Raw genomic sequence first — 22,561 nt, forward strand, 5'->3', positions numbered from 1 at the left:
GATCGAGTTCGCAGCTGGACAAGAAAGTTCAGCCCGAAAGGAGAAGACGTGGCAACGGAGCAACTGCGTGAGTCGAGATGCGCGGCATGAATAGCACCGACGTTGATGGGCAGCCTGTTGTCAGGGATTCAACGGGGTAGAGGACGAGGTAAAAGTTTCCACGGTGGTAGGGATGGGCGAGGGTCGGTTGGAGGGGAAGGGGAAAGCGATACGCTCCCCGTGTGGAGGTCGTTCGTGAGCGTAATATAACCGAGGTAATGTTACCGTATTGCTGTTTACGGAGAGTTTTTGAAAATTTCATGACCGCATCTGACTTCCCAGTTGAGCTCGAAGCGCGGCAAATCGAACTGCGATTATCGAATACGCCACGATCGCTGTATGTCCCGGTTTAAGATATGCTTCATGAAAATAGAACTAACGAAAATAGTTGCCTTGAAGATACGCGTACGACCGAAAACATTTAGTCGACTATTAAGTGCGTAAATAATACTTTATCCACAGATTATCGCTCGGATTTGTTCAAATTTAGGTCGAAGATTTCGAATACGATACAACCGCTGATGAGGATGCATCCGTTTTATGAAGTTCACATGGATATTTGATTTTGGTAGCCTGTGGTTGAGTTGTAAAAGCGTTTAAGGGTTGGAAAAGGATGAGGAAAAGCGCTTTAAGTACCTATCACACTGACGTTTCCTTTTAATGGTCGGGCAATGCGAAGACCTTGGAGTGTACACACCGATCCGGCGAAAGAACATAGTTTAAGCTTTCATACATACTTGTATATAGTCGTAGCATATACATATAAGCATTTACAAGACAATTTTAATATGTATCTAAAATTAAAAATCCTAGATTACCTTCCTTTTAAATAGTTTTAATCGCCTGATTCTTCCATTCGAATATACTCAAATATAGCATAAAAATTACCAGGAATAAAAAAGTACAATCTAGAAACAAGTGAACGTTACGCGATTAGTTTTCTTCTGTCGTGTCATTTAACTAATTTATAACATTTATAAATAATATTCACAATAATTATCAAATCGATTTAAATATAAAATCTCCAATGTTACCCTATTACAATTGTTTATGTTATTTATTCATTGGAGATTACAATATTGTACAAAATTCGATGGAACCATACGATGAAGCCGGTAACGATGACGTTACCTGCGACATTTTATCCTACAATATCGGTCGCCATTCGTCGTGCTAATAAATAATATCCACCTCACTATGATCGTCGAATCCATTTAAATATAAAATCTTGAAACCGTAATGAACTTACTCGTCGATGTCTCGCAGCTAACTAAGCTGTCCTATTCGATGAATCATCCGAGCACGTCGGAACAAGTCCTCCATTGGTCTTTCGAACCCAGTTGTTATGAGCCTAAACCTATCCCCAGAGTTTAATTCCGACGATTCCGATAACGAACGTTATAGAAGTCGATTGGATAGCGCGCCGATAACGGGCCGTTGATTTTCGAACGGAGACCGTCTGTAATGCGAACAAATTCTTGGGCATTTGTCCGACGATTTCAGCGGACCGATTTTTTAACGAACCCTTGCGACGCGCGATGAAAAAGCCGTAGTGTGAAAGAGGCCTTATGCCGCTCGAAAATCTTCCGTTTGTAGATTCTCGAGAAACGACGTCGAGCGCGGCGCGGCGCGCTGGTGGACGGTGAAATCGTAGAGGGGACGACCCCTCTTGCCCTACTCCGTTGCAGGCAACGTCATTGTGCTGTGTGGGGCCATGATCGTTGGAGTGTGTGTGCGTCCCTTGAGCTACGCGCGGACCTGCCCAGTAAATACGAGGCTTCCGTTCCCGTGTACGGTCGGACGAGTGCGTAGTAAAGGAAGAAAGTCTTGTCCTGTTTGGCGTCCCGTGTCACCGGCGTGTCCATCATGCCGTTGAGTATTGGGGTTAACCTAAGAGTGACCGGACACTGTAATCAGGGCGGTCGTAAGTACATGGAGGACATGTTCAGCGTGGCCTTTCAATCGACACCGGATGACAAAGATCTAGAATTTGCATTTTTCGGAATATTCGACGGTCACGGCGGCGGCGAAGCCGCCACCTTCGCCAAAGAGCACCTGATGAACGTTATCGTAAAGCAAAAGAATTTCTGGAGTGATCGAGACGAGGACGTGCTTCGGGCTATCCGAGAAGGATACATGAACACACATTACGCGATGTGGCGGGAGCTTGGTAAGAGACTCGTTCGGCACTTCCTGTTCCGTTGTTTTGCAGTTTTCGGCGGTTTCTTTGAATTTTGAACGGCATTCGAACGTATCCGTTTGAAAATTCAACGTATTTATGATTTGTTGAAGAATTTCTGTCATTGTCCCGCGTATTTCCCCCACCACCTGTGCTCCATTAGGTTAGAATTTAGGTTATGTAATCCGAGATAACCTGAAAATTTTGACTCTACGAAAAATTAGTTGAAAGAAAATATCTCATTTTAACTATTAATTTCCGATCAACTTGATGTTTGTGCGATTAAGAACTTCGTGAAAGTGGTTTTGCCGAAATTATTCATGGTGAATGTGAATCTTAACTAAAATCTACTTTCGTAACAGAAAAATGGCCAAGAACAGCGTCCGGATTACCATCTACGGCTGGGACTACTGCTAGCATAGCATTCATTCGCAAAAGCAAGATTTATATAGGCCATGTCGGTGATTCTGGTATAATATTGGGATATCAAGTAGACGGGGATCCCCAATGGCGAGCTAAGGCATTAACCAAAGACCATAAGCCAGAAAGTGGACCAGAGATGATGAGGATACGAGAATCTGGTGGCAAGGTAGTCAGTAAATCGGGTGTTCCAAGAGTTGTGTGGAACAGACCTCGTATAGGGCACAAGGGACCGGTTCGAAGGTCGACTCATATAGATGAAATTCCATTTCTTGCTGTTGCTAGATCTTTAGGTATATTTTCTGAAACACAATAAAGAAAACTAGTTAATGATAATTAATAATTATTAACTACTTATATAATCGTATATGACTTGTGTTATGCAGGTGATCTCTGGAGTTACAATTCCGAATTAAATACATTTGTTGTTTCTCCGGAACCAGATGTTAAAGTAGTCGCAATTGATGTAGAATCACATCGTTGTCTTATTTTTGGAACCGATGGTTTGTGGAACATGTTAACACCGCAAGCTGCTGTGGCCATTGTTCAAGCCGCGGATAGACATAACGAGAAACACTTGATTGCTTCGCAACAAACATGTAACGGGGTATGTTTCAGCAAATTTTCCGTATATAACGGAAAAGTTGAAGAGTAATTGTTGGAACGAAGATTAATATAGCGGTTTATTTCAACAGCAAACTGATAATGTTCAACTGTGGATTAATCCATCAAAAAGTTTAGTAGATAGGGCGTTGGAAAGATGGTCGACAAAAAGGCTACGTGCGGATAATACAAGCGTTGTCACGTTAATGTTAGATCCACCAGGCCCATCTCGTAGTGAGGTATCTATTAAGTTCTTATTTAGAGAATTTTTCATTATTAAGGATGTGCAGTCCAAGTAATTTCTGATATCTATTTTTTTTTTTATCATTATTGTTAAAGGTTTTATTGAATCAGAAGAAATGTGTCTTACCGCATCATAATATACATACACCCGCAACTACGCTCGATACTAAAAACATGGAGAAACCTAACTGTAGTCCGATCACTCCGAGTTTACCGAGACCACCGATGGCGGATCTTAATATCGACTTTAAGAAGCTAGATTTTACAAATGGAATTAACGAAAATAATGAGGATCCAAGTTCGGAGAATGTATCGCTCGTTAACAAAATTCCAGAAAATCTTGATATAAGTCACCAGTCAAGGGACGAAACAATGGATACGAGCGGTGATGTGTCCTTTGGGGTAGAAGACTTTAAAGTTACGGAAACGATATCCCATGAAATAGTAGAAAGAAACGTAGAATTAGGTAATAAAGAGTTGGAAACAGGCTCGTTGGCAAAGAGTGAAAGTTTCGATCAAGAAACGAGGGATGCTGTAGAAAATAAACCTGAAATTGTTAATACACCAATTTATCAAGATGGTGTAAAATTGCCGCCGCAGTCTCTTAAGTCGGAAGATGGGAATACCGATCAATCTGATACGTCGAATGTGATACACCAAAGTGCATTTTCCGGCGAATGTAATAATATACATTCGTCCGCCCATGTTGGTACTAATTTTGAGAATAACAATGATATTACTTCGGAGAGCACCGCTGGTAATGAAAACGAAGTAAAAGCCAAGGTTTTGAACGGATCGCGGCATAAACAGCACATACTGTTCTCTGCCTCGAGAACGGAAGTGAGAAACGCGAGGAGCAGAAGGCACAGTTTAAATTCGCACTCGCGGAACACCGTTGCAGAGTCGGGTTCATTGGAGACAAAAACGTACGTCAATTCGAGGTTTAAGTTGCGCGGTACAAAAATGTCTGTAACTGGTAAGACTGTGGACGAGGATGTAAGGAACTCTACAAGTAAAACGACTGATAGTACCGTCGGTACTAAGCGAAGACATAGTGCAATATCGCAAGGTGTAATTAGTACGGTGGATGACGCGTGTATATTGCAAGAACCTTGCGCCAAAAGGAGAACGCGGTCCGAAGATCGGCCGAATCCCGTCGACGAGAACGATCCAGCGAATCAAACTACGAAGGATGCAAACGGTAGTTTGAGTTGGCCTACAGCAGAATCCAACATAACTCGTTCCACGGGAAGTGCTACTACTGTACCTATACAAGAAAGACTCTCTTCGTTAAATACCTACCAAAGAAGTTTGGGGAAAAAGGCTACGCCAGTGAAGGCTATTCGAAGGCCCTCTTTTAAAGAGTTGTTCAAGCAACTGTGGGCTACTAGTCTCAGCGAGCGGAGGATAAATCGAACCGTGTCTATCATAGGTTCCTCGGATATCACTGCCGTTTCGCAACGTTGGCTCAGGTTCGTTCGTCTACTCGCTTAGTATTTCTACACTCTGTAAAATTAAACGAGTATCCTATAATCGCTCGAAAGTAACGACATCGTCGGGGAAAATCGTTCAAGTAGATCTAAAAGTTCGTTACTTTCAAACGATTTTAAAATGCTCGTTGAATTGTGTCGTTTACGTAAAAATTTTCTGTGTTCTTTCAGGTCTGACACCATCGCCGCGACTCCTGTAAAAACATTGCGTTCGCGTAACGTAGACATAACTGGTCACACGATATCTACGCAATTAATGCACGACGCATTGGGGAAACAAAATCGGCTTTCGTTGCCAAGTAAACTAAAGCAGTCTAGTAATAATGGGTTTCTACAATCGAGTAGAGTAAGATCGTCCAGTATTAAGCAAACTAGTAGTAATACTGGGAACGGGACCTGTTCTAAGATTAGTCCTACGAGTGCAGGATGTAACTCTAGTTCGGGAATGGCTAAAAGAGTAAAATCGCCGTACAATCCGAGTGCCAGGTCGCTAAGCACGCGATCTCGCATTAAGCGACTTGGAAAATGAGGTAGAGTAACACACTTTAATTATATGTTATTTGTTTACAGGGTATTAACTTGTACCCTCACTGTTTTTATTCTCTGCATATTACTTTCCATCTCTATGAAAGGTATGCTGGTTAAAATATTCTCGTCTCTACTATTGCATTTTATCTTGAAACGTATAAGTGCAAACGTGCTGTAGACAATATTTATTGTCCCGAAAAGTTTCCAGACGTTTCTGCGAAATTGGGTTTGCATTTGGTGGACCAACTGTTTCATTAAAAAAAAAAAAAAAAAATTAAATTTTCTTGCTTTTCGTTACAATGTAGTTTTCACCTCCTATCGAACCGTTTTTCAATGATAAATAACTGTACGCATGAGAGCATTCGGCAGGGCAGCAGCAGTTTGTTAAAAATATGCAACAACGGTATTCTATGACTTCCACGGCACGTTACGGGTGAAAAAAATCAATCATATTTTTCATATTTGCATACTTTTACATCTAAATAATGGTTAGCAATAATATAGACACTAATCGATGTGATGCAACGTTGTTCTTTCGTTTTACGTATTTCGCTCGGGGGAAAACTAAGAACGCGTAGAATTTTATAGAATCCCGAACAAGGTGTGCGTGCTGTCTTTAATTTTACGGGGATAGCTTAGGTTTTCACACGCTGCAATATTTTACTGCTGTCCACGGTGTGTAATTGTTTAAACATGAAACCTTTGTACTCCGCTGCACGATCGTAGGCTCTCGATTTTAAGAAACGAGCATTATATCGCTTCTTCGGGACACGACTAAAATGCTGTTCCTGTTTCTCAACTAGCAAACCGCGTTACTATTTTGATCAAGTTTTATCATTTAATTCAAACTATACACCCTTGCCACTTCACCTTCTTAGATAGTTCAGCTCTACAGAATTAATATAAAAAGACTCCTTCCATTATTTTATGCTTTCTAATATTCGAGTAGCTTGTTAAAGTGTTAATTATAGAAATGGAAGTTAAGAAAGTTCATGAACATATGTATAAAACGTGTGATAATCAAGAGAGGCAGAAGAAAATGATGATGCCTGTATCAAAGAGGGAAATAGAATGTGTATATGTAAAGATTATCTTTTTCCCAATGATTCCTTTAAATGTTACAGTCTTCTATGAGGAAATATCTTTTTAAGGGGGATTAACGAGTCGTTAAGTGAAAAAAAAAGAATTATAAATTGCTTACAGTAAGGTTTAAAAATTAAAATATCTTGTAGGTAGGTACGTAATCGGTGATCTGCTTTGTCACTTAGTACAGGGTGGCTGTCGAAGATTCGTTTGAAATCATGAAATTTTTGATATTTTAATTTTATACAAAGGCAGCACAAAGTCCAAGTAAATATTTCGATATAAGAAATTGGTGATAGATAAAAAAATATTGAAAAGCAGACCGCTCTGTACCAAGCAACAAAAACGACTGTCTATTATGTTATACAAAGTTTGGATTTATATTTAGAGCAATTTAAAAAATGGTTGAATAAGCTAAGTAAATGACAAATTTGTCTGTTTTATAGATGTACAGTAATTGTTCACTGAAACGGTGATTAAAATGCGGATGTTTCATAATCAGCGCTTAAGTTGTTAAGGGAGTATTGCTGTCTAGGCTGTCATTTCTTCGGCCTTTCTTTGTGATTTTTTTTTTTAACGACAGATAGGTTGTTTTGTAGTGACATTTTGCAGATATATCTATTTGTCTTATAGGTATGTATAGTATTTTTTTCATCAAAAAATATTAAAAATTACGAGAGTTATAGCTTCTTGTTTAAAAAAAACGCATTTAAACTGGCTTACATGATATTTCAAGATCTAGCAAACCGATTAACTTCAAATTTGGAGAGAATATTCAGCAGACACGCCTTTATAGCTGGAACTAGAGATTTAAAAAAATATTGAGTTTTATTATTTTTTTTTGATACGCTAAAGACAAAAGAACGATTAACAAATAGAAATTCGAAACTTGAAGCGTCGCCATTTCTTTATTTATCAGGATTTTGACTTCTCCCTAGTTCCTGCTATAACTACAACCTTCCTTATGAAGATACTTTAACCCCCTCTGTTTCAAATTATCTGGAATCCTGATTAAATAAGAAGTTATAATTCTCACGATTTTTAATATTTTTCCATGAAAAAAATATTGTACATGCTTATAAGATGAATAAATATGTCTACAAAGTCTCAGTACAAAACAGCCTGTCTATCATTAAAAAAAAAATCACAAAAAGGGCCGTGAAATTGACAGTCTAGACAGCAATACCTCCTTAAGTTAGAAACTCCAACTTACTGTTTTCTTTTACTTTTTCCTTTTTCTTTCGGAAAACAATTTTTGAACTTGTGGTATTACTTTAAGATAATTTAAAGTTTGCAAGTAGCTGGCACTATGTGGTGCAAAATGTACTTCAGGACAATTTAGGTTGAACATTTAGTTAAACGTGCGTTATAAATAATAAGAATGATCAAAATGGCATGGTAAATTCATGTTTGCGTACTACAATTTTATTTTGAAATGCAAATGTTTAGCGTGCGTTATAACTTGAATATTTTGTAACGAAACGATATACTGCGTATTTTTATTTTGAATTTAAATATTATGATAATATATCATTTTTGAACTGCTTACGCGTAATACTATTACAAAGGAATTTACTGTGTCCACAGATTATTCGAACAAACGAAAATATCGAATTATATATTAGAAAGTGTATGTTTATATGAATTTACTGATATTTTTATATTTTTATGTTTCATCATAGACAGTGCAGAGCAACAAGAGTTATATCAAAGAGTAGGAAAAAGTATATGATACAAATAATAACACGTGCCTACATAGTTACCATTTAAATGTATATATATGTATATATATGGAGTGTATTCATATCCATGGGCCAAGAAGAAAAGTACTTTTACCATCGTCGCGACAGAGAATTAATTGCTCCAAAAAGAATTTATATTTAAGCAATTTTAAAAGCAAATCGGTGTTACGCGTTTCGTACGAAAATCACGTTAGCAATGTAAGGGACTTCGCTTTAACAAAACCGTCTCTTCTTGGTGTATGTAATAAAAGTGGCACTGTATATACATATAAATATATAAGTATATATGTAAATATATATATACATACCACGTATATATATACGTACATATGTGATACACATATATTTATGAATCGTCTACATACGTGTAAAGAAAATGTAGACGATTATGCTCATAGAAGATGAAATAAAAGAAAAAGAATGTTTGCTAGCGTTTATTTATATACACGAAAAAAAATTATATTATACTTAGGAAAAAGTGGACAAGTAGTAAAAAAAGGACCGAAAGGGTCCGTATGGTTGCGCTTGTAGATTTAATATTCGTTATATAGGACGCGAAGGAAAACCAAGCATTTTCTGAAAGTCAACGTAAAAAAATAAAAAATAAAAAAAAAAAAAGAATAAAATGAATTTATCACAGATACAGGAACGTATAGTGAGCGAAAATTTATTGTGGTTTATCTCAGGTTAAGAATAGGTCGAAGGAGGCAAACTCGGAACAAATGTGTGATCACGTTTAAAATCTGTATATTTTAATTAAATAAACTGAAATATACAAATGCCTTTGGTAAATACTTTCTTCATGGTATCCAATCCGCGAACCTTCGTTGCATACGTAAAAAAAAAAAGTTACGTTTTCATGCATTTTGTATGAAACAGTTTATTTATGTTTGTAAGTGGATTTATTTATATTGTGGATTCTAATTTGCATGAGGGGAACAACTGGAATTATACGTTGTTTGCTTTCCATTGCTATTTTCTTCTAATATAGATATATCCCGATCGTCATGCGTTCCCTCCTTTAATACGTTTAATTTTTATGATAATTAAATTAATTAATTAATTGTTTTCTTAGGATATTCTGAAGATTTGTAAAACTGATAAAGTTTAATATGTTTAATAAACTTGAATAGGCGGTTCAAGAAATGACCTGGACCCTTTAAAAGTTACTTAAACGATCCTTATATTTCTATCCTGTTATTTGGAAAAATACAATTTTACATATTTACAGAGACAGAATTAGATCAGATTTTTCGTACGCGATTGCACAGTATAATATAATTTATAGGCATTTTTACATGTATACTTAGCTCATATACATATACCTTTAAAGATACAATGTTCCTCAAACTTTTTCTAATAAAGAAGAACGTTATTTATACATTATACATAATTGATTTATACCCTAAATATTGATTTAATTTATACCAGTAGTAGATACTTTCTTTTTGTTTAAACAATCACTTTTTCTGCGAGTACGTTCAGAATAGATCACAATAATGTAAATGTAAATGCTGAAAGCGACAGAATACTGTTACCTTGTAAAATGTTGGATTATTAATACATATTTTTATACAATTGAACACAAAGTGCTTTCTTTATTAATGCATTTTCATTTTATTAAGGATACAAACGGAGTATTTGAAGTTTTATAAAAAATTATGCGTATTTCTGTGAAATAATAATACTGCCATTTGTAAACCTAAAATTTATTCGTGTCTCTGTTTTTAACAGAGTCAATTATATTCCAAGAACATGATAAAAATCTATTTTACAGAGATTAAATAAATTGTAATTTAGAGAAATTATTTGAATTGCGAGTTGCCAGGCGAATATTTAATTAATTAAAATTAAAACTCTATTAAAATATAAAATGTACAATAAATTGCAGTAATTATAAAATTGTCTGCAAGTGCACAAGAATAACATATTGCATTGTTGGATAACACTTGCGACGATACAATTGATTTTTATTGATAAATCCGTAGTATTTACAATACGTACAATCATAAGGGGATTTTTATTTATCCTTTTCCATAGAAGTTTCATGATCCTTATGCAGTCTAGCACTTATTTGCATCGAAGTGCTCAGTCGTGAAAGATATACTCAGTGATACGAATTGAATTTTTCAAAACTATGCAATAATTACAGACTGAATCTAACGTGAGAATATTTGCCCGTTTGAAGGCTTCTCTTATTTTTTTTCATTTCTATTGCAGAAAGCGTATCGTAGATAAATCTGATTTATACAATAAATTTATTAATGGGCAAATCATAATAGTAAAAAACGAACGTTAAGGTGATATACAGGGTGTTCGGCCACCCCTGGGACAAATTTTAATGGAGGATTCTAGAGGCCAAAATAAGACGAAAATCAAGAATACCAATTTGTTAATGGAGGCTTCGTTAAAAAGTTATTAACGTTTAAAGTTCCAGCCTTATTGAATTTTTTTCTCGAAAATGCGCAAGATTTCAGGGGTATGTCTATTCACCAAAAATTATTCTAATTGACCCCCGCAATCGAAAATAATTTTTCCAAAACAATTTGAAATTTTTTCTTTCCGTCGAAAAATTTCACAACTTCTCGAATTTTTTTCTAGAAACTGGGTAGGATTTCGAGGGTATGTCTAATGACTAAAAATGATTGTAATTGACCCCCGCAACCGAAAATAATTTTTCCAAAACAATTTGAAATTTTTTCTTTTCGTCGAAAAATTTCAAACCTTCTCGAATTTTTTTCTCGAAAATGTGTTGGATTTCGAGGGTATGTGTATTCGCCAAAAATAATTGTAATTGACCCCCGGAACTAAAAATAATTTTTCCAGAACGATTTGAAATTTTTGAATTTAATTGTTAATAACTATTTAACGAAGCCTCCATCAACAAATTGGTATTCTTGATTTTCGTCTTATTTTGGCCTCTAGAATCCCCCATTAAAATTTTTCCCAGGTTTGGCTGAACACCCTGTATATAAATCAGTGGAAAGTATTTTATTGAAAAAAACAAAAAAAAAAATGAATTACAAAATTGAGGTACACAACGAAGTTTAAAATATTGAATTAATTCATGTTGTTCGACAAGTGTCAAATGTAAAGTATCTTAAGTAAACGTTGATACTATTTACCAAATACATCAATGCAAATACGTCTTACATATTGTAGAAATGTTTTAGCTACGCGATCGAAAGAATTTAAAAATTCAAGCGACGAGAAAACTTGTTACGTTAATAGTGTAATTCATTTTTTTTCTTTTTCTTACAATGTCGAACTCTTCAGTGATTTATTGCACCTTGAAACGTACTCGTTATTATAATTAACTCTGTATAATCAAGTCAGTTTTTTAACGTGTTCTCAGATCAAACACGCAGCTCTCAAACACACATGCATACGCATTGAGACAAAGACGATAAGGCACAGAATACACATTATTATTTACGAGCAATCGTTACACACAGTTGCACAGCCCCGACAAATTAAAAGAGGAGGCAAGAGGGATTAAAGGAACTTATGCTGTAAGAGAATTCCGTTTCAAGAGAAAGACACACTATTTATGTAAACGCTATTCAGTGTTTCCGTACATGAAAATATTGTCAATTGCAAACTTCATTTCCACATTGTAAAGACATTTTAATAATATCTACGAGTTACAATCGTGCCTTACGAATTAATCAGACTTTAAAAATAAATGACAATGCTACTTTCATCCCCGAAACATACTTTCTGTAATTCAGAGATTCTGTTTCCGTTCATTTTTATTATAAATCGCAATCCGGACGACGTATCTACTTCCACGTTGCCGGTTTCATTTGCATGAAGGATGTCGATGAACAGAAACGAAATATGTTTTACTTTCGGCGACGAACCATTATATCTACTTTAATATTTTCATATATGGATTACAACAAATAATGTTTTATATCTCTGAAATTGTAAATTACGTTTCGCCCTATTACAATCATACTTATGACAGTGATGTACAGGGCAAGTTCTTTTTATAATAAAAAAGATGCGTCAGACAAAAGTTGCTCGATTTCTTTCATTTTCTATAACTCACCCTATACTTTTCGAACTTTGCTCCGTTCCACCCATTTTAATCGCATAATTTCCTTCGAACCTAATTAAATATTGCGTTAACGTTTCAACTCCACGAGCGTCGAAACGAAATCTAAATTGCGAAAATTAAATTCTCCCAATCATAATTACAAGATCCATTTACCAAACAATTATTGTGTAACGGTGTAAAATCTGAAGTATTCTTTACAGCTAGTAAAACATAATTATAGAAATAGTAATTAGTTTGTGCCCTAGGGTTATCACAACAAAATTGAGTCAACATTTTGCATTTTCCAAAATATCATCGGTGAACGTGTTTCGAAACGTTCGGTGCTGACCCCACTATGTATATAGTTCTCCAAGTCTTATTATCGTGATAGTATGTACACCTGTGGCCTTTCAGATTACTCGGGGTGGCGATAAAAAAAATATTGTGTATGTTAATTTATAAACGTGTTTTGATCGGAGTCGCATCACCGAGAGTACTCGTAACTAAAAGAAGTCGATTAATCTTTAGAGAAATTTCAATCCGGTGCATCCCACGAGGAACTCCATTTTACAAATAAATCGATTTTCTTTTCTTCAATTCCAAGAGTACTCTTAGCGATGGAATCGCACCATTTATGTTATCTCACTCGTTTACAGTCATGATTTGTTCAACGCCTTTGTTTTTTTAATACTGTACTCGCTAATACGATCAAAATTGATCAGCTTTTCCAAGGTAAATGTTATTCACTTTATTGTTTGAAGATGCAACAAGCAATCATGTGCTCCTCTTTTTTGATATCACCAGAAAACTAAAATAAATGCAAACAGTTACTTGCGTCGAACATCCCACGACAGTACGTTTATTATTTTAAAACGTCAAAACTCACATTTAGTTCCTAATTAATCCGTGTAAAATAGTAACAGTTACATCATACTTATGTACTTATATAGTTAAAGGTGTATATACAGGGTGTTCGGCCACTCCTGGGAAAAATTTTAATGGGTGATTCTGGAGGCCAAAATAAGACGAAAATCAAGAATACCAATTTGTTGATGGAGGCTTTGTTACAAAGTTATTAACGTTTAAAGTTCCGCCCGTACTGAATTTTTTTCTCGAAAATACGCAGGATTTCGGGGGTATGTCTATTCACCAAAAATGATTGTAATTGATCCCCACAGCTGACAATATTTTTTTCAGAACGATTTGAAATATTTTAATTTCGTCGAAAAATTTCACACATTCTCGAATTTTTTTCTTGAAAATGCGTAGGATTTCGGGGGTATGTCTATTCACCAAAAATGATTGTAATTGACCCCCACAGCAAACAATATTTTTTTCAGAACGATTTGAAATATTTTAATTTCGTCGAAAAATTTCACACCTTCTCGAATTTTTTTCTAGGAAATGATTAGGATTTCGGGGATATGACTCTTCACCAAAAACGATTGTAATTGATCCCTACAGCCAAAAATATTTTTTTTAGAACGATTTGAAATTTTTGTTTTCCGTCGAAAAATTTAGGCACCTCCCCCTTTGTCGATTTTTCTTAAAAATTCATTTTTGATTTTTAGTAATTTTATTTGACGCCCTACAGAAAAGTTGTGTAATACTTTTTTGTAGGTACTCATGAGCTCTACTTCAGAAAAAAGTTTCATTGAAATATATTCACAATTATAGGAGTTATGGCTGTATGAAAATTGGACCATTTTTATTGGGTTTTTCTCAGTTTCCGGGGTCAAGGATCAACTTTTCGAATATTTTTGCAATTTCTACATATTCTTCATCTAAATACGCGTAGTTTGCTTTTTTAAACATTAAAATCGTCCAATCCGTTCAAGAGTTATAATGTCTTAAACATTCGCATGAAATTTCGGGGAACGATTTCTGGCCTGAAATTATATTTTCGGTAAGGAATTTTTTTCTCGAAAATGCGTAGGATTTCGGAGGTATGTGTAATGACCAAAAATGATTGTAACTAACCCCCGCAACCGAAAAGAATTTTTTTAGAATGATTTGCAAAATTCTTTTTCACCGAAAAATTTCAGCACTTACCCGATTTTTTTTCTCGAAAGTGAATAGGAATTCGAAGGTATGTGTAATGACCAAAAATAATTGTAATTGACCCCTGCAACCGAAAATAATTTTTTCAGGACGATTTGAAATTGTTGAATTTAATTGTTAATAACTTTTTAACGAAGCCTCCATCGACAAATTGGCATTCTTGATTTTCGTCTTATTTTGGCCTCTAGAATCCCCTATTAAAATTTTTCCCAGGGTTGGCCGAACACCCTGTATATACACACACGCGCCACACATTCATGCATACACAGTTTAAGATCCGAGAATAATTCTCAAGTTGATCGTATAATGATACGCGAAATTGCATTTGCGTAATAAATTTTTCAGCTCACCAATGTTTAAATGTTTTACACGAATTCATTTTTACTAATTATCGAGGAAAAGTATTAGCACATAATATGTACAGAGTTATGGAATACTTTTTATCTTACGAAGATTTCGCAGGACGTAATAAAAGAAATAATTATGTTGTTCTCAATTAGATTCATTGCAATAATTATACATTGCAAAGAATAGTCGGATTTCTATACGACGATCAAAAAAATCAACGTTCCTTTTACGATCACCGATTACTATCACTGGAAGCACCAATTCTCTTTGACAGAAATAAAATAAAGTATATAAAGAAATGTGTTAGCCTTAACGAGTTACGCTAATTAAAGGATCATTAAATAACTAATGACTTGACGTTTATTAATCGAAAGCTTTTAGGATAACTGTCCTAGTAAATTGTTATCAAACGTGTTCCTCAGTCTTGGATAGTAAAGTGTTTCTTGATTCGTGGTTAGTTTTGTGTTTGATTTTCCTTCGCTATTTTCGTCGAAAGAACGAAATCGTATCAACGAATTTTAAGACCTGGGCAAATCGAAGAAAATTCTGCCTGTAACTTAACTGTTGCAATGTTCGTCTCGCAAAACCTTTACGTTCACGCTTAACGCAAGTTTTTCAGTACTTATGCGTGCATTTGGTTTCGTACCGCTTTAACTAAGATACATAACATGTTTAAGGATTAAATTGCAATTAGTGTGGAATCGTGCTTTTAAAACTCGAAAATAAGAAGCGAACAGTGAGGTAAATAACGAATGGTATTCTGGTTTGAGTTTAAGATACCTTATTGCGTAGGGTACTAGAAATAAATTCCTATAAAATTAGAGGAACCAAAAATTATTGATTGAAATATAGAATTTGTGTTTACTGTAATATATACCGCTGAAATTAATCAGAGGACCGCGTACTCGAACGAGAAATGCTTGGACAGCCACTCGTACGAACGAAACGTTCAATAAAAATACTAGGTTGTAGAACGTACCGTATTTCCTCTCATTCCGGATGTTGGTTTTATTTAATCGTAACTACTTTGAGCAGCTCACCGTTTTGGCATACCTTTGCGTACATGCTTGCATGCTAATGCGAGTTCTCTTTCCTCCTTTTGTTTGCGAAAAAGAGCAACGGTTGGAGAAAACGTGGAATGAGATAAAATGCACACGATCGCTAAAAACTATAAAAACCTTGTAAATACACAGGGACAGGGATGGGCACGTTCCGATCGTTCTGTAATTGAAATACATTTAAAATACTGAATACATGCATTCAGTGCTTAGAACAAGTGACAACAAATATTGTATTCATTCATACTGCATTAAATACTCCTGTACACTATTTTGTACTCGGTATCCGTTTGATAAAGAATACTTCAGAGAATGGTTCCAGACATTTTTAGTCACACGAATCGCTTTGTATAAATGCACAAATACCGAGTACAACACGTGAATACATTAAATTCCAATCCTACCGAGGCGTGGCTTTCGACACCGAGTCTGAGTAACTGTAGGTTCTGTAAATAAATTAACATACTAACGACGTTTTATGTATTATTAAGTTGCAAAATAGATAAAAATAACGTTACTATTGGTAGCTTGCAGTTAGTCAAACTTGGTATAAGACTCAAAGCGATATCTCGGTAGGTAATGGACAAACATTCGACAACAGACTGCACATAAATAATGTCTTCGTCGTACAGTGGTGCACGGCTAAATTTCCACGATCTATCCCCACTCCGGCATTATGTCGAGTCCTCGACATACTATACTTACTCGTTCCCTGTAACCATTCTTCTTCTCTGCCAATGTTCGAGTCCAGTTCTATAAAAAAATACACTACCATGAAATTTAACCGTGCATTATTGTAATATGTCCTCGTATGACTTTGCGAAGCACGTTTAGCCCATCCCTGTAACAGTTATACACGAGGCACCATTTTAAGTGCTAATATGTACAATCATACTCTCTAACGCGTTTCGGGTGAAAAATATGTATAATAAGGTTCTTTTCGTAGCCGGAGAGAATCGTACGATCATCGCGAGAAATATTTCTAACACTCCTATCGTCGGGGGGGTGAGTCTGTGCACCAGTCAGTTCCGGTCACTATTCCCTTCTGTCTCTTTTGCTGTCGCCCGTTTCGCGTTCCGCAGAATTCAGCGACGAGAAACAATGGAGCGACGCGTTAAACACGTTGCAGGAACCAACGATTACAGGAGAAATTTGCTCGAAAGGAGGTCGTCCCTTCGCAACCTAACGGTCTATACTTTCGGCACCGTTCGATTGGCATCGTTTTAGGACAACTACGAATCACAATATACGTTCTTCGGGTTTTCGGGGCCATGCGCGACCGGACGAAGCTCGCGAGTTCCATTGATCTTTTGCCGCGTCTGAAACATTCTAGATGTCAAGGATAATCTCGGATGCTGCCACTTGACAGGGGAACACCTGTGGAGCACGCGACGCGCTCGAATCTCCACGGGCTACACGGCACAGCCCTTCCGTGTTCCGTAAAGGATCTTCAATTCCGGTATGATTATCTTCTTGATCAGCGCGTTCGTTTTCGCGGTGAGCATCTCCCGGTGCGCGTCCTTCTTGAAAATCTTTATGCCAGGACGATGGACCAGGAACGAGTTGTCCAGTATCAGGAAGTCGTAGTCGAGGACGCACAGCGCGTAGCCCTGAATCAGAAAAGATCCGACTATTCTTTGGAGCACCCTTGCTGTTAAGAGCGTTTAAAGCTGAAGGAATGAACGGAGAAGAAAGTACAGAAGGAAGTTCAGTGGGACATGATTGACATGGGCAATTATTGCGTTCCCAGTGTCAGTTTCGTTGAAATTTAATGGGAGATTCTAGAGGCCAAAATAGGACGAAAATCAAGAATACCAATTTGTTGATGGAGGCTTCGTTAAAAAGTTATTAACAATTAAATTAAAAAATTTCAAATCGTTCTGGAAAAATTATTTTCGCTTCCGGGGGTCAATTATAACCATTTTTTGTGAATACACATACCTCCGAAATCCTATCTACTTTCGAGAAAAAAAATCGGGCAGGTGCTGAAATTTTTCGGCGTAAAAAAATTTTTCAAATCATTCTAAAAAAATTATTTTCGGTTGCAAGTGTCGATCGCAATCATTTTTGGTCAACAAACATACCCCCGAAATCCTACGCATTTTCGAGAAAAAAATTCCTTACCGAAAATCTAATTTCAGGCCAGAAATCGTTCTCCGAAATTTCATGCGAATCTTTAAGACATCATAACTCCTGAACGGATTGGACGATTTTAATTTTCAAAAACGTAAACGACGCGTATTTAGATGAAGAATGTGTAGAAATTGCAAAAATATTTGAAAAGTTGATCCTTGACCCCGGAAACTGAGAAAAACCCAATAAAAATGGTCCAATTTTCATACAGCCATAACTCCTATAATTGTGAATATATTTCAATGAAACTTTTTTCTGAAGTAGAGCTCATGAGTACCTACAAAAAAGTATTACACAACTTTTCTGTAGGGTGTCAAATAAAATTACTAAAAATCAAGAACGAATTTTTAAGAAGAATCGACAAGGGTAGGTGCCTAAATTTTTCGACGAAAAAAAAAATTTCAAATCGTTACAAAAAAATTATTTTTGATTGCAGGGGTTAATTACAGTCATTTTAGGTGAATAGACATACCCCCGAAATCCTGCGCATTTTCGAGAAAAAAATTCAATAAGGCCGGAACTTTAAACGTTAATAACTTTTTAACGAAGCCTCCATTAACAAATTGGTATTCTTGATTTTCGTCTTATTTTGGCCTCTAGAATCTCCCATTAAAATTTTTCCCAGGAGTGTCTGAAAACACCCTTTATACTGTTGGTGTTGAATAAATCTTTCAATGATATTGGAGTATGCAGCTGTTGGACAGATTATAAAAGATCGTGTCCTTGATACTGTTTAGTTTCTAATTCGCGATTGATATTTGATTCACACCTGTGTCATTTTGTCGCTCTTTCCTTCCCAACTGAGCCTCTCGTCGTACAAAGGGTCGTTATTGGTCCCGATGAAAATCGGTTCCCAGTGAACGAAACTTCCGGTCCTTTTGCCCACATGAAACACGTGGAGATCTTCAGTCTCCGGTGTCTCTTGCCATTCTTTGCTTCGAGGAACATTGTGGCAACCGGAGCACAATTTCTTGTGGAAAGGAATAGCTGTGCCAGCCTTCAGCATTTGAATCTAAAAAAATAATCCTCGATATCGCACTTTGCTTTTCAATAAAGGAAGAATTTCGTGTATACTTGCTTGTATTTTTATTCTGTGTCTTTATTTATTTTTATAGTGCTAGAAAACGATACGCGAGAGAATCGAATGTAATATTTTCTAGAAATGCGGCCAGTGGCAAGCTGCGCTTCACAATGGCGGCACTAATTGTACGCATCAAGGTCCACGGTCAAAGGAAGCGCCATTGATTAAACGACCCTCGCATTGGTGTCGTTTAATGTATTGTCGGATGTATTATGCAGTCGTTGTAGTACATTTTTCACGCGTTTAATTGTCGTCAAGTTCGCATAATTTAAATGTCAAATGTGAATGGACTCTGTTGGAATATCCACCGGTTACTTTTTTTAATGGCGACGGTTTTAATAAGATTTTCGTGTGGGTTTTCCCCTAGGGATCTGGACGATACTTCTTGCGAAACCCACGACCGTTTGTTAGGATCTGAATATTCTAATTAGAGGTAGCTTTGTTGCGTGAAGTTAATTAACCGAAGGATACGACAAAAGAGTAGAGTTGATTAAGTAAAGTACTTGGGAATATAGTGGTTTTATTCTTGCTTGGGAGTCTTTTACGTTGTAAATGATCGGTATTTTTTAGATTTGCGTTTCTTTATCGAAGGAAACATCATAAATCTTTCAAACTAAAGCCAAATAACTTTTTTCTATTATTCGAATAAAAACTGTTGTTTGGAATTTGTCGACTCTAAAAACCCACACTCACCAAATGCGTCTTGTTGTTCGGTGGTTGATTCTTCTCGTCCACTTCGAAGATAGACAGTACAAAAACTTTCGGATTAGGCTTGTAAAGGGCCGGTTGATCCTTTCTCCTAATCATATCGAGGAACTTTGCAGGCAAATTTGGACTTGGATAGAGCTCGATGTCGCTGGCGAACACGTAGAACGTCGGCGCAGACTCTCGCGCTATGTTTCTCCCGACGTTCACGGGATAGAGCAACTTTTTCTCATTTTTATACATCTTTGAAAGCGTGACGTTGATCCACGGCGGCCCCAGCGTGCAATTGTACGTACCAGACATTACTTTCTCGGATGGCGGTACCTATTTCCAACAAATTAAACAAACACTGAAGAAACATTCCGGTCTAAACGTGAAATTTTTAGGCTCTTTTCGTTACTTTTCGAAAGACTGCTTTTGTAACGAAACAACGGGGATCAACGTTTGAGTTTAACCGTAGTTACGACACAACCACCCCGACAGTTCAATCAAGATACCAAGTGATTACGAAATAACCGAATAACTATGATAGAGAAGCAATTACAAGTTCAGCAAACCGAAACGATCATGCATATCGATGATACGGAGTTACGAAATTCAAGAAATTTAAAACGCCAGGGAGAAGTGGTTTTTGTGACAGTACTTTTCTATGACGAAACTCTGTTATTAGTTTGCTTTCCAGACGTAAATCATCGATGCATGCATGTAATACATTAAAACGTCATACCGCAATTACATTTTCTAATACAAACGTGCCAATTTTGCGTCATAATTATACACACGTAAGCGAGCAATACGCTATTTTCAGGTAGATTCGCCTATTAAAAAGTGAGATCGCGTATATGTGGAACAGGACTGAATAAGTAGCCAACTTGTTCTCGTCTCCAATTAATACTTTCTCGACCTCTTATTCCGATCTACTTTTTAAACGGTTCTCGCTGGAGGATGCTGTATTGTGTTTCAGTCTTGTTATTCGATACAATAAACCAACGGGCAGGTCTAGAATTCTTCCTATCGGATGAACGATTATGTTCAGACTTTTCGAATCGGTGCGTTTTCGTAGTCGCGAACAATTAAAAACCAATGAGAACAATATACATATGTCTTTACAAATATTTTCTTTCGTTACTCTGTCGTTTTGCCGAATAAAAGAATTTAGAAAAACAATTGGTCTCTGGAACAGTTTCTTGGAACCGATGGGGACAGGAAACCAGTCAATTTCCAAAGGCAAGGCCAAAGGGGCCGAGAACCTGGGAAGATGGCGGTCGTATTTACCACTTTTGGCACGTGTTTGCTGCTGAAGAATACGTGGAAGGTGACCAGCTGGGAGACCAGCGGGCTGCCACAGTTTCTCGAGTACTTGATGGCGTCGAGGGTCGCCGGGAAGTCTGTGCCAGGGGCATGCATCGCAATCGATATCGGTGCCCTCCATCGCTCCAGCAGAGGTTCCAGATTGTCCAGGAACGTGTAGTCCGCGTGCGTGGTGTACGTCACGCTTTCCCAGCATCTCACCGCCATGCTCATCGGCACGTAATTGTAGAGGACCCAGTAGTCGCCCCGCTGTGCTCTTCTGGGCTCCGACGACTTCTCGTTGCAAAGCACGGCCTCCTTCAGGCTCATCGTCGGCCGGACGATCGGCGCCTCGTTTTTCACCTTAAAGAGAAACCAACGGTTAAACGAGTCCATCGTCGCCCGTAGCTGGGCGTCGAGTGACTTTCTGCCCGGGTACACCAACGCCGGGGACGCTGTTCGAGTCTTGGAAGAAGAGCACGAAGAGAGTCCTTCCGGTCACCGATTTAAGCGGAACCTTACACTCGTGGATCTACCCCTCTTGGATCTATAACCATCCATCTGTATTCGTCGACTGTGCATTTATATTTCCCTTAGCCATCCAGTTCAAGAAAGTCGTAGGGACAAATAGGTTTTCAGATATTTATGATTAATTCTGATTATACAAATTGAAAGGAACATTTCAATAAACGCGAGTTCTCATCTGAACCCTTTGGCCACCCCTGGGAAAAATTTTAGTGGGAGATTCTAGGGGCCAAAATGAGACGAAAATCAAGAATATTAATTTGTTGATCGAGGCTTCGTTGAAAAGTTATTAACTTTTAAATTTCCACCCGTACTGAATTTTTTTCAAGAAAGTGGATAAGATTTCAGGGGTAGGTCTATTCACCAAAAATTATTCTAATTGACCCCCCTAACGGAAAATAATTTTTCCAGAACGATTTGAAATTTTTTAATTCCGTCCAAAAATTACACACCTCGAATTTTTAGAACGGCAATCTGCGAACAGCTGCACACGCGTGATAGTGGTTCTCATTCACAAAACTGTAAGACTGTCGATACGTCACTAAGTAGAGTTTCTTATGCTGCAGCCTGCACTACAGACAGAACTTTAAACGTTAATAACTTTTTAACGAAGCCTCGATCAACAAATTACTATTCTTGGAACATCCTGTTTACAAATGGGAGGTCGGTCGAGTGCTTGCGAGAGGAACGGTCCCTCTAGTGGCAGGTACAGGAGGCACGACCCTCATTGGGGTACGCGACCCCACGTAAAATAGCTTTAGTATACCGATTGCAAACCATACTTCAAAACAGATAGAATAGAATCAGAATTAAGAGTAATTTTCAATTCACTTGAAGATTCCTCGAGAATGGTATCTAATTTTCGAAAGCTATCGCGTGGTTTCGCCCTTTAACCCTTCGGTGTAACCCCGGTCCGGGTTCTAGCGGGCCAGTGGGTCGAACGAATGCAAAGGGAGAAAGGTCGAGGAGCACGAGAGTCGATGGTAAGCGT

The 22,561-nt window shown here is 37.2% G+C and overlaps 2 protein-coding genes across 3 annotated transcripts in view; one reads left to right on the forward strand and one right to left on the reverse strand.

Moving 5' to 3' along the window:
* Positions 1 to 1,713: 1,713 nt before the first annotated feature.
* On the forward strand, positions 1,714 to 9,106 carry Pp2c1 (protein phosphatase 2C). Its single transcript, XM_076774998.1, has 6 exons — positions 1,714 to 2,209; positions 2,581 to 2,931; positions 3,025 to 3,245; positions 3,334 to 3,480; positions 3,581 to 4,956; positions 5,146 to 9,106. The coding sequence occupies exons 1-6, from the start codon at positions 1,906 to 1,908 to the stop codon at positions 5,501 to 5,503; spliced, it is 2,757 nt and encodes a 918-aa protein (XP_076631113.1). The 5' UTR covers positions 1,714 to 1,905; the 3' UTR covers positions 5,504 to 9,106.
* Positions 9,107 to 9,493: 387 nt separating this feature from the next.
* Positions 9,494 to 22,561, reverse strand: part of LOC143346677 (beta-1,4-glucuronyltransferase 1) — a 63,204-nt gene continuing 50,136 nt past the window's right edge. For both annotated transcript variants that reach the window (XM_076775006.1, XM_076775007.1), the window contains 4 exons: positions 21,031 to 21,408; positions 19,744 to 20,079; positions 18,739 to 18,981; positions 9,494 to 17,446 (listed from right to left, as the gene is read on the reverse strand). In XM_076775006.1, coding sequence (XP_076631121.1) covers positions 17,249 to 17,446; positions 18,739 to 18,981; positions 19,744 to 20,079; positions 21,031 to 21,408 — 1,155 coding nt within the window. In that variant the 3' untranslated portion in view covers positions 9,494 to 17,248. The remainder of the gene's footprint in view (positions 17,447 to 18,738; positions 18,982 to 19,743; positions 20,080 to 21,030; positions 21,409 to 22,561) is intronic.

This window comes from Colletes latitarsis, chromosome 10 (genome assembly GCF_051014445.1).
Source record: "Colletes latitarsis isolate SP2378_abdomen chromosome 10, iyColLati1, whole genome shotgun sequence".
Taxonomy (NCBI): domain Eukaryota; kingdom Metazoa; phylum Arthropoda; class Insecta; order Hymenoptera; family Colletidae; genus Colletes; species Colletes latitarsis.

What these genes read in the sequence shown, in the direction of transcription:
- Pp2c1 (XM_076774998.1), top strand. Translation starts at nt 1,906, where the DNA reads ATGCCGTTGAGTATTGGGGTTAACCTAAGAGTGACCGGACACTGTAAT. An exon ending in CGCGATGTGGCGGGAGCTTG is followed by an intron (nt 2,210 to 2,580) that starts GTAAGAGACTCG and finishes CTTTCGTAACAG; the next exon opens with AAAAATGGCCAAGAACAGCG. An exon ending in GTTTCGCAACGTTGGCTCAG is followed by an intron (nt 4,957 to 5,145) that starts GTTCGTTCGTCT and finishes GTGTTCTTTCAG; the next exon opens with GTCTGACACCATCGCCGCGA.